Source organism: Sinocyclocheilus grahami, unplaced genomic scaffold (genome assembly GCF_001515645.1).
Source record: "Sinocyclocheilus grahami isolate Dianchi unplaced genomic scaffold, SAMN03320097.WGS_v1.1 scaffold989.1, whole genome shotgun sequence".
Lineage (NCBI taxonomy): Eukaryota > Metazoa > Chordata > Actinopteri > Cypriniformes > Cyprinidae > Sinocyclocheilus > Sinocyclocheilus grahami.
Window position 1 is genome coordinate 178,146 of NW_015506168.1, and position 21,404 is coordinate 199,549.

Below are 21,404 nucleotides of genomic sequence, written 5' to 3' on the forward strand. Positions count from 1 at the left end.
GAATCTTGCAAAGTGTCCTTCTTTTTGGCAACACTAAGTGACTCAAAACTGGAAGAAACCCCATGTAGTGTGTATTCAGCTTTACTCTGTATTTGCATTCCATTTCACCCGTTTTAGTGGATTAGATCTATTTATTTTAGTGTCGCCCCAAAGCCACATTCGCTTCACCTCTGCCCTTAATATGATTTATAACGCACACATGATTGTGAACTTTTTTCTTAGAGGATATTGAACATTTAATCTCCAGCTACTATGCAAATATTCTGCTGGTGAACTGAATTTATGTGGTATGTTCAGCATAATTGTGCAGAAAACAAGACCCGTCACCAGCAGCCCCAGCGTGGCCTTTCTGTTTCCATTCAGAGCGAGTCTAAAACACACCCAGAACATCATTCCAAGCCTACAGAGTCAGTCTGCTTCATAATGCAGTGCTCAGCGTGTATGATCACATGGCTCTAGGTATCAAAAGAGCCCTGGGGATTTTTAAAACATATTTTTGGGTTTGTTGAGGGAAAACCCACTGAAAAGTATTTAGTAGTAGCCAACTGGAAAGCATCTGCTGAGCTTCAGTCTAATGTTTTTCTGTCTAAAAGCCTGTTCACACCGAGAATGAAATGCATCACAAATGAAAGATCTGTTCACTAAGAGAGAAATGAAAAGGCTCTCTGCTCAGTCGTGTGCATTAATTCTGTACACTCTCTCACTTTAGCATTTCACTTACTTTAACAGTGACACATGACAGCCTGAACATCAGCTGATGTTTTGGCCATAAAATCCTATTTGTTTTGTCTTTGCGTATGCATTCTACTGTATAGGGTGCAATTTCTGTCCAGTTTGTCTATTTAAAGCAAAGGTTCACCCAAAAAGGAAAGTCTGTCACCATACTGCATATTCATCTTAATGGCTTTATTTTCTCTGTGAATATGCATAAGCAAATGCATAAGCATGTTAAATCTGTGTAGAGGTGGATTCAGAAGGTGTTGGACATCATATGCAGCAGTGTACTTCTCGTTGCATTTTTGTCCAGTGATTGTAGAATCACCTCTGCAATTATGTATTTGAGTTTGAGATTAGTTAGTATGGACATTGTTAACTTGGACAGACTGATTTTGTCAGTGTATAGAGTTTTGTTTTCTTGTTTTCTAGGGATGTGCCACTAACAATAGATGAATCGTGATATTTGAGTCATGATAAGATGCATATTGCAATTTATGTTGTGCATACCTTGCCAGTGTTTTTTTTCTGATTTAATAACATATAGAACACTTTGTATGTATGCAGCTATGCTACAGTAACATTCACCTCAGCACTGATAAAAAACAAAACAAGGTTCTTTTTAAAGTTGCCATTATTGCACAATAGATTATTCAGGATATTGAGTGCATCCAGATATTTCTACAGACACACACCCCTGAACTACTGTGCAGTGTGGAGTTTCATGAAGAAGAGCCTGCATCAGAATGATCTCAAATGTTGGAGGTGAAAGCAGGCGATGGATCAGAGACCTCACACAGATGGATGGAGGGAGGGAGTGAGAGGGAGGAAAAGGGAGTGTTGTACACAGAGGCCTGAACAAACAGTGGAGGATGAGAAATTCCTCAAACTGCGCCATGGGCCGGATGTTCTCGCTCCAGCAGAGCCGGGTGTGGTGGGATCTGTAAACACTGCTCTTTGATACGGGCTGATAGAGCTTCATATTACAGTACCACCACACCACTGCAATACAGATCTCGGAGTAGTGTTTGTTTCTCTGTTATGTTGAAAAAATGTGTATGCAGTATATAGACTACTGGTCAAAAGTTCAGAATAAATAAACATTTTTAATGTTTTGAAATTATGCTTACCAATGCTAATGAAAAATACAGTAAAACAGTAATATTGTGAAATTATTATTACAACTTCAAATAACTGTTTTCTATTAGAGTATATTGTTAAATGTAATGTATTTCTGTGATGCGCAGCTGTATTTTCAGCATCATTACTCCAGTCTTCAGTGTCACATGATCTTCAGAAATCATTCTAATATGCTGAGTTGCTGCTCAATTATCAGTTATTAAAATCGGTTCTTATTATTATTAATGTTTTTGCTGCTTAATATTTATGACTTTTTTTCTTTGATGCATAAAAAGTAACATTCTAAATGTCTTTGTCACATTTGATCAATTTAATGCATCCTTGCTGAATAAAAGTATTAATATTAGTAGTAGTATTATTAATCATACTTACCCAAAGTTTAAAATGGTATATCATGGTGTCAACAAAAATATTAAACAGCACAATACATTTTTCTTGAGCATTCAGCTTTGAGCAATAAATTATATTTTAACATACATTCACATAGAAAAGGTATTTTAAATTGTAATACTATTTCACAATATTGGAACTCTTGAAAACTTTTACGATCTTTGTAAGTGGGAAACCTTGAAAAATCGGCAGTGTATTGTTGATTACTGCATTATACTGTACCTGTTCTCTCGTTGCATTAAGGACTTTTAGTAAAAGTGCAAAACACAAACCATTTAATATTTTACTGCATTATTGTTGAGTCATGTTTTTTCATAAAAGTCTGTTTGCAAAGCATGTGTCAAATTGTGACTGGTTTACCAAATAAACCACAAACAAATAATGCTCTACTGAGACTTTCACATAGCTGAAAACAAACACTTTCCCAACATTAAGATCTTTGGAAAGTAATGTTATTTTATAGGCAAGTAATCCTGTTTTAAAGAAGGAAATTAGCATGTACAGCTGTGGAAAGGCGGGAGGGTATTTCAAACATTATTTATGCATACATCGTAACTGTAGTGTAAATGCATTCATGTCATCTCTGAGCTGCATTAAACAGTCTTATGTTGGATGGATTTTGTCGATACTTATTTTATTTGATTGCATACTGTCTTAATATCATAAATGTGTTTATTATGTTAGGATTTACATGAAAGGGGATGCTTACATTTGAAAAGGTTAGAAAAGCTGGTTAAAGGTTAAAAATGCCATGGAAGTCACATTAAGGGGGCAAATAGCACCCTGTAGTGGAAAAGTTAATTTCTATCACTGTTTATGATTTTAGTTTTTATCCTGGATTCACTGAATCTTGCAAAGTGTCCTTCTTTTTGGCAACACTAAGTGACTCAAAACTGGAAGAAACCCCATGTAGTGTGTATTCAGCTTTACTCTGTATTTGCATTCCATTTCACCCGTTTTAGTGGATTAGATCTATTTATTTTAGTTTATTATATCATCGCCCCAAAGCCACATTCGCTTCACCTCTGCCCTTAATATGATTTATAACGCACACATGATTGTGAACTTTTTTCTTAGAGGATATTGAACATTTAATCTCCAGCTACTATGCAAATATTCTGCTGGTGAACTGAATTTATGTGGTATGTTCAGCATAATTGTGCAGAAAACAAGACCCGTCACCAGCAGCCCCAGCGTGGCCTTTCTGTTTCCATTCAGAGCGAGTCTAAAACACACCCAGAACATCATTCCAAGCCTACAGAGTCAGTCTGCTTCATAATGCAGTGCTCAGCGTGTATGATCACATGGCTCTAGGTATCAAAAGAGCCCTGGGGATTTTTAAAACATATTTTTGGGTTTGTTGAGGGAAAACCCACTGAAAAGTATTTAGTAGTAGCCAACTGGAAAGCATCTGCTGAGCTTCAGTCTAATGTTTTTCTGTCTAAAAGCCTGTTCACACCGAGAATGAAATGCATCACAAATGAAAGATCTGTTCACTAAGAGAGAAATGAAAAGGCACTCTGCTCAGTCGTGTGCATTAATTCTGTACACTCTCTCACTTTAGCATTTCACTTACTTTAACAGTGACACATGACAGCCTGAACATCAGCTGATGTTTTGGTCATAAAATCCTATTTGTTTTGTCTTTGCCTATGCATTCTACTGTATAGGGTGCCATTTCTGTCCAGTTTGTCTATTTAAAGCAAAGGTTCACCCAAAAAGGAAAGTCTGTCACCATACTGCATATTCATCTTAATGGCTTTATTTTCTCTGTGAATATGCATAAGCAAATGCATAAGCATGTTAAATCTGTGTAGAGGTGGATTCAGAAGGTGTTGGACATCATATGCAGCAGTGTACTTCTCGTTGCATTTTTGTCCAGTGATTGTAGAATCACCTCTGCAATTATGTATTTGAGTTTGAGATTAGTTAGTATGGACATTGTTAACTTGGACAGACTGATTTTGTCAGTGTATAGAGTTTTGTTTTCTTGTTTTCTAGGGATGTGCCACTAACAATAGATGAATCGTGATATTTGAGTCATGATAAGATGCATATTGCAATTTATGTTGTGCATACCTTGCCAGTGTTTTTTTTCTGATTTAATAACATATAGAACACTTTGTATGTATGCAGCTATGCTACAGTAACATTCACCTCAGCACTGATAAAAAACAAAACAAGGTTCTTTTTAAAGTTGCCATTATTGCACAATAGATTATTCAGGATATTGAGTGCATCCAGATATTTCTACAGACACACACCCCTGAACTACTGTGCAGTGTGGAGTTTCATGAAGAAGAGCCTGCATCAGAATGATCTCAAATGTTGGAGAGGATATTGAACATTTAATCTCCAGCTACTATGCAAATATTCTGCTGGTGAACTGAATTTATGTGGTATGTTCAGCATAATTGTGCAGAAAACAAGACCCGTCACCAGCAGCCCCAGCGTGGCCTTTCAGTTTCCATTCAGAGCGAGTCTAAAACACACCCAGAACATCATTCCAAGCCTACAGAGTCAGTCTGCTTCATAATGCAGTGCTCAGCGTGTATGATCACATGGCTCTAGGTATCAAAAGAGCCCTGGGGATTTTTAAAACACATTTTTGGGTTTGTTGAGGGAAAACCCACTGAAAAGTATTTAGTAGTAGCCAACTGGAAAGCATCTGCTGAGCTTCAGTCTAATGTTTTTCTGTCTAAAAGCCTGTTCACACCGAGAATGAAATGCATCACAAATGAAAGATCTGTTCACTAAGAGAGAAATGAAAAGGCACTCTGCTCAGTCGTGTGCATTAATTCTGTACACTCTCTCACTTTAGCATTTCACTTACTTTAACAGTGACACATGACAGCCTGAACATCAGCTGATGTTTTGGCCATAAAATCCTATTTGTTTTGTCTTTGCGTATGCATTCTACTGTATAGGGTGCAATTTCTGTCCAGTTTGTCTATTTAAAGCAAAGGTTCACCCAAAAAGGAAAGTCTGTCACCATACTGCATATTCATCTTAATGGCTTTATTTTCTCTGTGAATATGCATAAGCAAATGCATAAGCATGTTAAATCTGTGTAGAGGTGGATTCAGAAGGTGTTGGACATCATATGCAGCAGTGTACTTCTCGTTGCATTTTTGTCCAGTGATTGTAGAATCACCTCTGCAATTATGTATTTGAGTTTGAGATTAGTTAGTATGGACATTGTTAACTTGGACAGACTGATTTTGTCAGTGTATAGAGTTTTGTTTTCTTGTTTTCTAGGGATGTGCCACTAACAATAGATGAATCGTGATATTTGAGTCATGATAAGATGCATATTGCAATTTATGTTGTGCATACCTTGCCAGTGTTTTTTTTCTGATTTAATAACATATAGAACACTTTGTATGTATGCAGCTATGCTACAGTAACATTCACCTCAGCACTGATAAAAAACAAAACAAGGTTCTTTTTAAAGTTGCCATTATTGCACAATAGATTATTCAGGATATTGAGTGCATCCAGATATTTCTACAGACACACACCCCTGAACTACTGTGCAGTGTGGAGTTTCATGAAGAAGAGCCTGCATCAGAATGATCTCAAATGTTGGAGGTGAAAGCAGGCGATGGATCAGAGACCTCACACAGATGGATGGAGGGAGGGAGTGAGAGGGAGGAAAAGGGAGTGTTGTACACAGAGGCCTGAACAAACAGTGGAGGATGAGAAATTCCTCAAACTGCGCCATGGGCCGGATGTTCTCGCTCCAGCAGAGCCGGGTGTGGTGGGATCTGTAAACACTGCTCTTTGATACGGGCTGATAGAGTTACAGTACCACCACACCACTGCAATACAGATCTCGGAGTAGTGTTTGTTTCTCTGTTATGTTGAAAAAATGTGTATGCAGTATATAGACTACTGGTCAAAAGTTCAGAATAAATAAAAATTTTTAATGTTTTGAAATTATGCTTACCAATGCTAATGAAAAATACAGTAAAACAGTAATATTGTGAAATTATTATTACAACTTCAAATAACTGTTTTCTATTAGAGTATATTGTTAAATGTAATTTATTTCTGTGATCAAAGCTCTATTTTCAGCATCATTACTCCAGTCTTCAGTGTCACATGATCTTCAGAAATCATTCTAATATGCTGAGTTGCTGCTCAATTATCAGTTATTAAAATCGGTTCTTATTATTATTAATGTTTTTGCTGCTTAATATTTATGACTTTTTTTCTTTGATGCATAAAAAGTAACATTCTAAATGTCTTTGTCACATTTGATCAATTGAATGCATCCTTGCTGAATAAAAGTATTAATATTAGTAGTAGTATTATTAATCATACTTACCCAAAGTTTAAAATGGTATATCATGGTGTCAACAAAAATATTAAACAGCACAATACATTTTTCTTGAGCATTCAGCTTTGAGCAATAAATTATATTTTAACATACATTCACATAGAAAAGGTATTTTAAATTGTAATACTATTTCACAATATTACTGTTTTTAACTGTATTTTACTGAGTAGAAGACACTTCTATCAAAACATTAGAAATCATAATTATTTCAAACTTTTGATCAGAATTCAAACCTATTTTCCTTTTCGTTACAGTGACCAATAAGAAGCCAGCGCAGGTGTTCCTCACGAAGGTGAAGCAGTTTGAAGGCTCCTCGTCTTTCGTCAGGAGATCACAGTGGACCATCAGTCAGCTGCGGCAGGTCAACGGCATCGACTCCGTCCGAGTGAGTAGATGGGCTCTTGCTCCTTCAGATGCTGTGTTCTGTTGGATGCCATTGATCTTTGACTGCCTCTCATCATCCAAAAATGTTCAGGATTGCCCAGAGTTTGACTTGATATTTGAGAACGGATTCGACCAGTGGACTGCGGGTTCAGCTGGAGAGAAGTGCGTGTTTGTCCAGGTCCTGCATCACACATGTCAGCGGTTCATCCCCGAAAGAAAACCAGAGTTCATCAACTGCCACCCCAAACTGCTGGGAGGTGAGACGTCCCGTTCAAGCTTACTGTGCACCCTCTCTTTCACTATACACTACTTTTTTGGATTTTTTTTAATAAAAATTTTGGTAACACCTACAAAGAATTCCATCCCCGTCAGTCAATCAATCAATCAAATAGAGGGTCTATTGTATGCATTTGGCTCATAATTGTATATAGTGGCTGGTGAAACTATTGTTCAATTATTGCACTACTATACTGTAGTAACAAAAAACAACAGGTTTTTAAAAATGTTACTTTCTGTTTTCTTGTTTGGATTTTTGATTATTGCTAGAAAATCATCTTTTTAAAAATTGGATTTTCAAACTTTATTTAAAAGTCCAAAAATTTGATAACATACTGCAAAAAACCCCCGACTCATATAATATTCATTTGTAGAGGTCGACCGATATGGGTTTTTCACTGGCCGATGCCAATATTTAGAAATCAGGGCAGCCGATGACCGATATATGATGCTGATTTTTTTTGCCGATATGTTTGGCCAATATGTCATAAAAGTGAGTTTGAGTAAATGATTATTGCAGGGTACAAGATAGTAATAGCAGTAGTAGCCTAATTCTGAGTAATAATACATGGCTCAAAACTTAAGCACCTTCTCAAAACAGTTCTGAAGCATACTTTTTATTTATGTTTGCTGACAGACCCCAGTGTTTCCCACAGACTGCAAATGCAAATTCATTCTCCGCCAGCAGGAGGCGCTGCTGGAGCGGGAGATATAGCTATGTCCCCGGTAACGGCTGTAATCAAATAAGCACTGCGCTCACAAACGCTACTTTATCAGGCGTTACAGGAAAGACTAAATGAAAATGACATCGAAGCTTTTCTGAAGACGGTCGGTTCTTTTCAAAGATACATTCATGATTTTGAAACATGCAGTGCTCAGTTTATTCAACGAAGTATAAGCCTTTTGGAAAATCTATTTGTGGGGAGCCGCCACAAATAACTCAATGTATGGGAAACACTGGACACTGCTATAAGTCAAATGGCCAAGTGATAACAAAAATAAAAGAGTTCACACATATTACACAGCCTGCTGCTCATAACTGCTTAAGAGTGCGCTGGCCACAAGGGATGACATCGTGGATGCTATTGTCGGACCTACACACACATTTCACGTGGAAAGTTAACGTGCACGTTATAATCAGCCCAGAAGTTTCATCTGAATTGCAGCTTTCACATGCAAATGACTTGTTGCACTTATGAATTTGATAACTTTCCGGCATCAATTCTAGTAGGGTAAAACGTAATTACGCTTTCGAAACGGTCTGTTTTGCCCTGCCATCATTAGCTGAAGCGGTGTGTGATCAAGAAGCGGCTGCAGAGTGTGAGCTGCTCCGTCTCTCACGCAGCCAGAGAGAGATTCTCCGGAGCTCTGCAACAACGCTTAGCTGCCCGCAGATGCGCCTGCCTATAAATCGGCCTAATTTGCAGCACAATCGGCCGATGCCGATTACTTAAAAAATGCCAAAAATCGTCCGATTATCGGCCGGCTTTGGATAAAAGCATCTGCTAAATGTAAATGTATAATATTTTTCACAGTTGCAGGCAAACTGTTTGTGTAAAGTTCTTTATTATTCCACTGTATTTTCTGTAGGACAGCAAATCTGTTTTGTTCTGCTAATCATGAGAACTTTTAGCAAGTTTTTTGTGTGTCTTTGATGTTTATAGCTTATAACTCATGGACATGATTAATGGAGGGTTTTCTTTTACTATAATTACCCTGACACTCACTTTATTTCAGATTCTTTTCTGTTTGGTGACATATTACTGGATGTAATTTAGAGGTGTAACAATACATTCATGTTCTCAATGCATCCTGCTTATGCAACTACAATGATCTTGACATATGACTCTTAAATAATTAAAATCTATTTAAAATGCCAAAAGATTCTCATTTCATGTAGCTGACAATGATACTTTTTTTTGTAATAAATTAGGGTGCATGTACTATACAGGATTGCACCTGTTTTTGTCTGCTGTCACCTTGTCTAACATTTTTAAGGTGCAGGCATTGATGTGGGGTTATATCTGTAGATTATGCACACATTTGTTTAATCAGGACTTGTTCTGCATTGCACCAATGCGAGCGCAGACCGTTCACGTTTGTATGCTACAATTAAAGTGTTGAAGGTGCTGATGCTATTTTAACGGTATCCTGGGGGAAGCTCCCTCCTTCTCTTCCCAGCTGCCACTTATTCCTCCCACTTAATAAATACCAGCTTTTAGTGTTGCTGCTTGTCTTTATTCTTTTAGTGGCAGTCTGACTCAGTGACTGTGTTACTGTGGGAAGCAGAGTTGAGGCTCCTGAGGGTCAGATGCCTGGTTCTGTTGCCTGGCAGAACTCAGTGAAGCTGAGCAAACATGACTGTGAGACATAATGATAATGGATATAAAGATATATAATGGTTTTTAGTCACGATCTAGCTCATATTTTGAATCATTTCTTAAAAGGATTTTATTTCCCAATCTTCAACCTTTAACATCCTTGGAACTTTTCCGTTGCTCAGAAGCTTCTTTATAGTGGGAAAATAATCTTTAGTTTGGCAAAATGTTCTTTACACTAAGAAACAAAAATAATTGTTTTAAGAAATTATCATTGAAGGGCTCTTTGGGGGACCAAACTATTTATTTTTATTATTTATTTATTTATTAAATATGTTGTTTTAGTTATTTTAATACTTCAACTTTAAATAAAAATGACAAATGTTGCCTTGACAACTAGCTGAAATAAATTGTTTAATTTTTTTATTTTTATTGTAGGGGTGTAACGGTACACACATTCATACCAAGAATTTTTGGTACAGGTCTGTCGGTTCAGTACGCATGTGTACCGAACAAATACAGCATCGTTTTAACCACTGCATGAGTGGAACTTTTGTTTGAATTTCCTGAAAAAATGGACATCATTTGAAAGATGATACTTTGTTTCTTATCAAAAGAAACAATTTATACAACTGGAAGTTTCCAATAAAGTTCCACTCATGCAGTGGTTAAAACTATGCTGTATTTGTTCGTTACACATGCGTACCGAAAGATCTTAGCTGATGCTAACTGGCAAGCTAACTAGCTACCTGATGCTAACTTGGTCATTTTTAAATATAAAATCCAAATATTTTTATTCAACCAACTAGTTAGAATACATTTGATGGAAAAACGAAGGATTTGATGTTCAGAACAGAATAACTACAGTAATTGCCCATTCCCCGCTCGAGGCGTTTTACTCAACAGACTATGTTTGAAAAAAAAAAAAAAAAAGTCATTCTGAAAATATACTTATATTTTTATTAAATAACACATACTCCCTATCTACAGGCCCTACTGTTCTCATATAATATATAACTGTGATGTTCTACAAAACGACAAATTTTAAAACACTTTTTTTCTTACTGTTGAAAATGAGATGATTTAGTGTGAAATCGGTTTTCATCACCAGTGTAAGCTTCATGGTGAAAACTTCTACATCTCTCTCGTCAACATAGTCCACAGTTACAATACACATTTATCTTGTGGTTATTTTGGGAATTACAGTAGGGGGGCGTTTCCCCCACTCTACACTACTTCTTTATAGCATGACAAAAGATTATTTAAACATGATTTTAAATGTACTTTAAAGATTTGATATTATTACAAAGTGCACTTTTTAAGGTATGTTAAGAAACATAGTCATGAAAGTGTCTCTCTTTACACTGAAAGGCACAATATGTAATTTTCATAATTTTCAATTCATAATTATTGATTATATTCTTTTTAATTTTAAGCAAAAACTGTCTGTACTCTGATTTTGCTTTAAATGTTTAAAGCAAATTGCTTTGTTAGACTGGGGGGGCATTTTAAAACGCCCCTTGGTACAAATGTAATTTTTCGAATAAAATAAACTCTGGACATTTTTCATACTTTGTTTATAATTTATGTCATTGTCACTAAAACTATGATAACTTTTCTGAACACATTTAACACATTTAAAATTACACAGTCCTTAAGGGCGGTGTTTCCCCCACTCTACCCTACACTTGTCTGATGTGTTGACTAACACACTAAAGCACATGTAAAGTATTTAATAATTGAACTTCGGTGTGTTATTTGACGTTAATGTATTTTAAATGTACAAAATTGTAACTTCATCATTGCAACTATATTTAAATACATGACGCACAAGTATTAATAGAAATTACTTTAAAGTACCGTATTGTCCCGAATATAAGACGATATTTTTTTCTTGGAAATACATCTGAAAAAACGCGGTCGTCTTATATTCAGGGTCTAGACTTTGACATGTCAATAATACACCCACAACAACATAAAACGAGTGTGCCATGAAATACGTAATGTAATGCGTGTTGTAAAGATCGTGAGTTAAAACAAAAGAAAAAGAAAAGCTTACAGCTGCATGAGTCGTGACTGTCACGTTAGCCTGATGGCACCAAACTCTTTGTGATTTTAAAACGTAAGACAGTACCCAGATTTGAAGACTACAGTAAGATTTAACTTCTGCTGTTAATAAGATGTTGGTAGGCTACTATTAGATGAATAGCCTAAATGTCCTAATTCAGATGGGCTACCTGTTTTTTTTTTTTTTATGGTATATCAAAAAGTGCATATTTTTTAAATGTGAATGTTGTTAAATTTGACCAGTTTTTACCATACTTTCAAAACAAAAATTAAAATAGGAAAAATATGCAATATGATAATAATTGAAGACAAAATGTGTTTTACTGAGAAAAAACAAGATTTGGTTTTTAAAAAGCCTTTTTCCAAAAGGTACATCTGGGAAAAGGGGGCTCGTCTTATAATCAGGGTCGTCTTATATTTGGGCCAATACGGTATATTTTGGTTAGTTCACCCAAAAATGAAAATTCTCTCATTAATTACTCACTCTCATGTCGTTCCAAACCCATAAGACCTTCATCATTCATCTTTGGAACACAATTAAGATATTTTTGATGCTTTCTGAGAGCTCTCTGACCCTCTATAGACGACAATGTAATTAACACGATCAACGCACAGAAATGTAGCAAGGAGATCGGTAAAATAATCCGTGTGACATCAGGGGTTCAACCGTAATTTTACAAAGCTACGAGAATACTTTTTGTGTGCAAAGAAAACAAAACTAACGACTTTATTCAACAGGATACGTTTTCTACGTAGTTTACGCATTGATCTGAATGAAAACAACGTATCACAGCTGACGCAGCTGACACAGAACAGCATACGCTGTTTACGTTCAGTGGATACTCTCCAAAATGGCGCTACAGGCTGGAGGAGATGAATTGTTGAATAAAGTCGTTATTTTTGTTTTCTTTGCGTACAGAAAGTATTCTCATAGCTTCGTAAAATTACGGTTGAACCCCTGATGTCCCATGGATTATTTTAACGATGTCCTTGCTACATTTCTGTGCGTTGATCGTGGTAATTACATTGCTGTCTATGGAGGGTCAGAGAGCTCTCAGATTCCATTAGAAATATCTTAATTGTGTTCCGAAGATGAACGAAGGTCTTACGGGTTTGGAACGACATGAGGGTGAGTAATTAATGAGAGAATTTTCATTTTTGGGTGAACTAACACTTTAAGTGTCTGAAAACATTTAATTCAGTTCACACATATTTCTCTAAAGTATGTTGTTTCTGTAATAAGTATTTCTTTTTCACAAGGTGTTGCTGCTAGCACACATTCTGTGGAGGTGTTTTCCTGACGCGTTTCTCCTGATGTGTGTGTAGGGAACAGCATCCTGCACGAGGCAGCAGACAGCGTTAGCAGTGCAGTGCAGAAGGCCAGTCAGGCGCTGAACGAGCGCGGCGAGAGACTGGGACGCGTGGAGGAGAAGACGGGCGAGATGATGAACAGCGCCCAGCATTTTGCCGACACTGCACACAAGGTGATGTGTGCCACATGTCTGTCTTTACTCTTAGCCAGTTTCTGCAGACTTTCTAAAACATATTCAAGTGAAAACACATTTGTGCTGCTGTGCTGCCTTCATGTGGCGACTGCATGAAAGCAACACAGCCGCTGCTCAGAAGTTTGTTTCTGAAAGAAGTCTCTTCTGCATTAATTTGATCAAAAATACAGTAAAAACTGTAATATTTTAAAACATTATTTCAATTTGAAATAATTGCTTTGAATATATAATAAAATTTAATTTATTCCTGGTGACAAAGCTGAATTTTCAGCATCATTACTGCAGTCTTCAGTGTCACATGATCTTCAGAAATCATTCTAATATGCTGATTTGCTGCTCAAGAAACATTTCTGATTATTAATATTGAAAGCAGTTGTGGTGCTTCAAGTTTTTGTGGAAACCATAATAAAAAATTTTAACATTAACATAATAACATTATGCATGTTTTTACTGTCACTTTTGATCAATTAAATGCATAATTGCTATTGATTTTTATAAAGCATAAATTATAATTTTTTTCTTTACTTTAATGCATCATCAAATGAACCAACACATGTATATGAAACAAGCATGCAAAGGACAGGAGATTATGTAACATGATGTTTTTCTTTTTTTTCCATTTGTTAGACATTTCATACTCTATTTGTACAGTAAATTTGCAGTTTGATCTTTAAAAGACTCTCTCTCTCTCTCTCTCTCTCTCTCTCTCTCTCTCTATTTAGCTTGCCATGAAGCACAAGTGTTAGGCCTTTGCCACCCCTGCTTAACCGCTGCTGTCAGAGAGCGTTACGGGACATGCATGAATATCATATGAAGGACAGTGTGTATCAACATGGCTGAGGCCTCGAAAAGATCATGCGTCCTCTACACTTGGATGGGATACTTGGTCATTGCAAGCTTAAACAAAGCCTTACTCCTGTGTCCTCACTCTGACAGACCTTAATTATCATTTTAAAAGATTCATACAAAAGATGTAAAATAGTTTCAAGGTTCAAATACCTGCTTATATATGATATCCCTTCTTTTTTGTTTGCTTGTTTTAACCTATTTAGTGTTTGATAAGTGCCATCGTGAAAGAATTTTAGTGCGATTATTAGAAATATATGTATTTTTTTGTAAAAATCTATCTAAAGGGTTTGAAAAAATAGCTTATTCTATTTTAGCATAATCTTTTTTTTTTTTTCTTTTAAAAAAAAGAAAGTATTTTGCTGATTTATTTTTATTACTAATTACATTAATATTACTATTAATGGTGCAGTGACCCACATTTTAAATAATGTAGTTCATCTTAAATTTAGTGTTGGAAAATGTACACAGAAGTGCCCTGAGAAAAGACAAGATTCACACCCTGAGATGTGTTACGCTGCAGTTCAGGAAGGGCTGTGTCTTAACTGGATGTGTGAGATGTGTAAGTTCACGTACAGTGAAAGAATGAGAGGAGACGGTGAGGCGATGCAGCTGCAGCAGTGGGCCAGTCAAAGAAAATATCACATGGCTATGGTTAAACTTGACTCCAAATGTAGCGTTGATTTTTAAACCGAGCGATTTCTGCGTACCTTCAAGTACCAAACGTCTTTGCAGCAGTTTGATAGCTGTTTGATTTTATTTCTTCATTTTCCCGTACAGCTCACAATACAGATCTGGAACCAGCCAGAGCTACTACAGAAACATGCACGCACACTGCAAATATGTACAACATAAACTGACAGTCTTTTGTCTTAGGGAATATTGCAGGTCTCTGAGGAGCATAAAAAATTAGCTCTTTTTTTTCTCAAACTTTACTAAAAATATATGCAGCTATTAAAATAACATGAAACGTGTAACATGAATGTTTACACATAACAAATTGTGTATTGAGGTCATTTAAAGTATTACAATTTTTACAATTTTATCTGGTCAAGTTATTATCTGATGCATTTTAAACTGGTTTTGTCTTGAGAAACCTCTGCCAAAAAAGCATATGGTTTATACTTCTTTATTGTATTTTGCTATGTTATTTTCCCATTTGATTGTTTGCGAATAGATAATGGAAAAAGTGACCAAAGTCTGTATAGTTCTCAGTTTTATGTTTTGCATTTAATAATCAAATTATTCATAATCATTCACAATAAATATACATAATCATGTCTGTGCATAGAACCCTGCCTTAAAATTGCATTCAGAACACTGTTTTACTTCTGTCATTTGTAACATGATTTACAGTATAGCTTATTTTATGTTAAGAGGCATCAGCAGTCATATGGTTTGTTTTATGGATGTTGAGAACAGCTCTGATGTACTGATGTCTGACTGCGTGGCTGGGGAATACTGCCAGAGACTGGCGTCATCGTCAGAGAAAAACAGATGAATTATGAAATTGTCATGTGCATCCCAGGCCTATATGTTCATGTTTTTCATGTTACGCTTTCATGATGAAAAACAACCCGTTTGCAGTGATCTGGCCACATTTTTGAGAATGTAGAATAGCGTTATCTCAGTCACTAGGTTGTAAGTCTTTTTGTTAAGGGAATATTAAGATATTGTTTAACCTTTAATACAATGTGCCTGTGCTACTGTGTGGAAAATTGAATAATGAATGGTAATAAATGACATAATCATATCTCGGGTCTCGTAAGTACATTTGAAACACTCATTTCGATGCAAGAAGGCATATTTGGGATTATGTGATATCAAAATGTCTGGGCTTTTCCCCAGAAGCTTCTTTATTTTATTTTATTTATTATTTTTATGTTATTTATTTTTCTTTCTTATTTAAACAATTTTTCTCGGGTTTCTCATGAGAACACAAAGGGGTTGGCTGAGTGCACTGTGAGAGTTTCCCATTGAGGAAGCTCTGCTCCAGCCTGGCCCTTTCCTTGAGGGATGGGAGTCAGGTATCTGCACCTTGTGGTTTGGGTGCTGCATCTGCCGAGGCAGCATGGTGGCTCAAATCATGGGGATTGTGGAGTTTCTCAGAGGAATTTGAGACAGGTGTTTCCATTTATCATGCTTCATCCATTGATATCAAATCTGGCTGTGAATCCACTACTGGCTGTGTCTAGCTCAATGGAGGTGGATGTGGTCAGTGTGGAAGCAGGTGTGTCTGAGGCTAGCTCATCCCTATATATGAGGAGCTGCTGGAGGTGGTCACCTAGGCCACAGTCAAGCTCAGCTTTGATTGGCCGGTGGGATAACAGGAAGTGGCTTGTAGTATATTAGATGCAACTTCCTTGTAGGAGCCTTCTGTTACTCCCCGATCTCCGTACTGAGGTGTCGGAAATGTGGTAGAACCTGTACTTGGCTTGCATCGTTAATTATTGCTTCTAATTATTTGAATGTAGATGGGTTGAATAAGCATCAATACATGACGATGCCCCGGGTTGAAGAAACTCTGACTCTTCAGTTATATCTTATCTAGTTATTTCTCCCCTGGTGTGGAATTGTCTTTGAAGGCTCCAGCAATGCCCTCCAAGCCCTGTAGGGTAACATCCAGCTTGGAGGGCAAAGCTTATGCAGCGGCAGGTCAGGCTTGGGGTCCCTGCATGCCATGGAGGTGTTGCAGGCCTACCAGCCTTGGATGAGTGTGAGGGTGTATCCCTTAAAGTGATAAAAGAACTTCTTCAGGCCACAGATCTGGCTGTCCATGCCACCTGGCATATGGTTCATATCATGGGCTGATCAATGTCCTCTATGGTTGCCACAGAGAGGCATCTGTGGCTAAATTTGTCTGGAATCGAGGAGAAAGACAATGAGGAGTCAGGGGTTGAGGAGGCACACCAAACCCAAGATGGATCTGAGAGCTGTCATTTCGGCTAGAAAGACAAAAAGAAATAGTTGCCTTGATGCCTGGGGGCTCAGGAGTGTGTGCCTCTTGCCTTTCTCTCTTCGTAGGGTGTCAGGGCACAAGAGGTTGTTTCTTGGGGTTGGCTCCTTCTAATGGTTCTCTCCTAGTGTGCTGTTAAAAAAGAGAGAGAGAGAACCTTTTACAATAGTGGTGTCCTTTTTTCAAGCCAATATTCTCAGGAGAGTGTATTGCCAACTTCACTACCAATTATGTTTCTGGGGTGAGCTGTCTCTGACGGGCTGCTGGAGTGTAGCACCTGCCCCCTTCTTGGAGGATATTGCGGTGCAAGTGGTGGTTAGGGCTGTTTGCCCCTAAAGTATACCATGCGTTCAATCAGTCCCACATTTGCAACATTCAGCTGTTCCCTGCCAGTAGGCTGTTTCAGGGCACCAAACAGAACAATATTGGGCATCTCCTTTCAATGAGTCCCCAGTTCACTGTTTCCAAGCACTGAACAAACTCTTTCTCTCCTCATAGATATGCAAGGTTGTTGCCTCCTCCTAAGTGTGTGGCAGCATAATGGCTTCTGCCTGGATCCTGGGGACCATAGAGTAGAGGTTGCAGAATCAGGTCATTACATGCCACCTTGTTGTCTCAATGGCATGTTTCACATAGGTTAGGTTAGGTTAGGTCTAGCTGATTATTGTGTTCCAATTTAAGGACTGGTTTATCACGATAAGTCTAGAGGTTGCATACTGATCTGCCTGGACATAAGAAGTTCCCCCATGCTGCTTCTGAAGGAAGCAGGCCTGTATCAGGTTCTTCTGTTAGTCTAGTCTTGTCACTTCCCTGGCATGTAGTGTATGCATCTGCCTATTGAGATTATTGACTGGCTGATGTTGGCTCAGTCCGATGATTAGCATTGACCTTGCACTGTTCATATAGGGTGCCTAGGTGTGAGGGAATCTCAGGAGAGGTTATTTGCATCAAGCTGGGCCATGGCAGATGTGTCAGCCTCTTTGAGGACTGCTAGGTCTGAAAGTAACTGCCTTTTTTACTTGAGGCCATTCTGGAATTACTTTATTGTGCTATGGTGTTACGTGCAAATGCATTTGTTTTCTAAATTTGTGGACAGACACCAGCTTTTACCTAGGATTACATGGATCGATGGATGCCTCTTTTATGACGGTCCTTGGTGATTTTATACTTTAAGTAACTATGTGGTCTGAACCCCGGCTTCGACCTAGGGTCTCACACTTGAGGCATGTTGCCATAGTTATCTCAATGGACAGTTCTTTTATGATAATCCTAGTTGACTGTTTAGTTGAAGTATATATCCCTAGGGGCTACCCTTTTTTGGGTTACAGGGTTATGCACAGTTGCATTTGTTCCCTAACTATATGGTCTGGCTCGGGCTTTGACCTGGGGTTCTTCAATTGAGGTGTGTTGCTATTGCTGCCATGACTGACACCTCTCCTGTGGGCTGGGTTGTCCAGCCTATGGCTTCTGGGAAGGGTATTTGTTGGGAAATGTTCCTCCCAGACCTGAAATGTTGCCACGTGGTGGCAGTTTTGTATATCAGTGACTGAGGCAGGGCAGTCCCTGTAAGCCTCAGGGTAATACGCACAAATCAGTTTGTTAAATCCCGATTATGTGGACAGATCTCAACTTTGCTTAAGGTCCCACACCATTTTTATTTTCATTTTATTGACAATGTTATCATTGATGATGTCTTTCAATTAGGATTTATTTCTAGTGTACTGTATATACCCGCCGAAGCAGGGGCCCAAGAGGAAAGCACCACCTTCGGATGGCGGAGGTATGGCAGAGTGAAAGCAGTCTCTCGACCAAGGTCACTACCTTCAGACAATTATAATCTGGGAACTCCATGACGTAGGTGCCCTTTTATGGCCTTGATGATGTGCCACACTCTGTGTGACTGCCAGACAACGAAATTGGCATTTTCACACATGCTTCAGACACTAGTCACACCGGAGGCATTCCCATAACGTTAAAACCAGGACGCAGCATCTCATTACATACACAACCCTGAGACGCTTCTTGGGGGTGTTCAATACTTTGCCAGATATCTTTTTTTTTCTTTTTTCGTCTAATTTATTTTTTCATCAACATGTCCCTTTAGGTCAGGGGTGTCAAACTCAATTCCTGGAGGGCCGGAGCCCTGCAGAGTTTAGATTCAACCCTAATTAAACACACCTGATCCAACTAATCAAGTCCTTCAGGCTTATTTGAAAACGACATGGTATGTGTGTTGCAGCAGGGTTGGAACAAAACTTTGACACCCCTGGTTTAGGTGCTCCATAAAGTTAAGTTTTCATTGTGCAAAACTATTTTAGACATTATTTTTTGTTTATTCTATTATAATGATCATACATGCAGTTTATATGACATCGTGATAATTGAAAGACTACACTGAATATTTAACAAAATTATGGAAAACAGGTGATCAGTTTTAGGACATAAGACTTACAGTTTCCCTTATGCATGCATATCCAATGGACACAATATGTGTCAGCTACCCTTATGTTATGTTGATCCAGATCCCCCTTGTGTTTTGTTGTCTAAAGACTTGTGGTTCTTTTTGCAGAAGAGTTTATTTCTGTACTTCTCTTGTCCTAGTTGTGGAATGACTGCAGTTTTGGACAAAAGTTGCTGTTGTTTTAAGTGAACACTGAAAAGAACTGGCATCTGAAAAATCTGACATTTGATTGTTTAAACAGTTATTTAAAAGGCATGACTTTACAGAGAATAATGCTTTTGGACAGATTGTGAAACTAACAAGTATGTATTAGTATTATTAACAATATGTTCCAGATGTGCATCTACATGTATTGAAAGCATTCTTTCAAAAGCAGTTTGGTTGAGAATTGAATTGCACAATGCTGCATCATTCATCTGGGATCTGCTTTCTCAAATCTCAGCATCTTACAATAATAGATTTATTGCAAGAAATATTGTTCTTGCATGATTTATCTGTGTGTTTTTGCAATACATTGTTAGATCATGCCTCCACGCCAGAAATATCAGATCCAACCCCGAACACCAGATCCAGTCAGAAAAAACCCGTTCTGTCTGGTAACAGAACAACTAGCCAGTAAAGTTATCTAATACCCAAAACCCGTTAACAGCAAGTCTGGTCTGGTACCCAAAACTGTATTAACAGTCTTCTATCAGCCAAGAAGCTGACTGAGCAAAGCCAGTGAAGAGCGGAAGCAGGAGACGAAGTAATGATGATAAAAGGGGCAGAGTTTATTGAATAATCTTAGTTGCGTATGTTTCAATGCTCAGACTTTGTCTGACCAGCACAAGTCCAACAAGTATTATACCACAAGCAATATCAATGGAAGATTACTGCTTCACAACAACGACCTGTGATGTTAAAAACCTTGAAATGGAGACATTCTCTGAAAACAAATATCCCTTGAAACACGCAATCATGCAACTAAACAACCATGGAAAAATAATGTAAAAAAGAATAACATAATATATAAATGACTGGTTAATTAACGAATCAATGAAATGAGTATATAAATGGTTTAAATAATTAGTATTCATGATTATATGATTAAAATAATATGATCTAATAAATTAAATATTAAATAATTGATAATTAAATTAATTAGTATACATGATTATATGATTAAAATAATATTACATTTTAAATAATATTTCTTTAATTATAGGCCTATCATGAAATATCTTGATTCTCAAATATGTGTAAGTAAATGCATTTTTAATCTGTGCCAACTCGTAGTCCGGTCAATGGATTCACATATTGATCAGCTCTGCATTCACAAAAATCATAAATTATATATTTTTTTATAAAACGATAAATGATGAGGAATAAATGAAAACAAAAGAAAGGAAAACAACGCAAAAGCATGGCTGCTCTCTTGAAGCAAAACACAGTTTGCATTTGAGGATCCTTGCATAAAAATCTTTTTCCCCTTATTATTAAAAGTGTGTCTGTAAGCGATTGTTCACATGTGTGCATCGAGGACGGGCCGTGCTGAAGTCACCTTTGAGCTCAGAGTGATTTGGCAGATGTGAGATGTGAGCAGCTGCCATCTCTATATCTGGCTCAGCATCCTGCTCATGCCTTTGGCTTCCTGTTGAGTGCAAAGTCAGCCGCGCTGGAGTAATCATTAATGAACTGCACACACCACACTGCTGTCTGTCCGCTGCAAACACAATGTGTGTGTGTGTGTGTGTGTGTGTGTGAGAGAGAGAGAGTGTGTGTGTGTGAGAGAGAGAGTGAGAGAGAGAGAGGAGAAGAGGGCAGGAGGATGCGCTTCTCCTCCAGTGATCTGTAGAGTTAAGAGATGACAAAACTAAACAAATCCAGACCGCTTTAGATCAGGTTCAGTTCTGTTAAATCAACACTTGCTTTAACCAGTCTCTGTCAGCTCGAGTTTATGATTAACTCTGAGCATGTGCACCTGAAAGTAACATCTACAGCGAACAACCAATCACACAATTCACTG

The 21,404-nt window shown here is 37.6% G+C and overlaps 1 protein-coding gene across 1 annotated transcript in view; it reads left to right on the top strand.

Moving 5' to 3' along the window:
* LOC107565219 (syntaxin-binding protein 6-like) overlaps positions 1-14,301 on the top strand; it is a 57,159-nt gene extending 42,858 nt beyond the window's left edge. The window contains exons 3-6 of the mRNA XM_016250439.1: positions 6,841-6,971; positions 7,062-7,227; positions 12,958-13,115; positions 13,859-14,301. Of these exons, the coding sequence (XP_016105925.1) occupies positions 6,841-6,971; positions 7,062-7,227; positions 12,958-13,115; positions 13,859-13,882 (479 nt within the window). The 3' untranslated portion in view covers positions 13,883-14,301. The remainder of the gene's footprint in view (positions 1-6,840; positions 6,972-7,061; positions 7,228-12,957; positions 13,116-13,858) is intronic.
* The last annotated feature ends 7,103 nt before the right edge of the window (positions 14,302-21,404 follow it).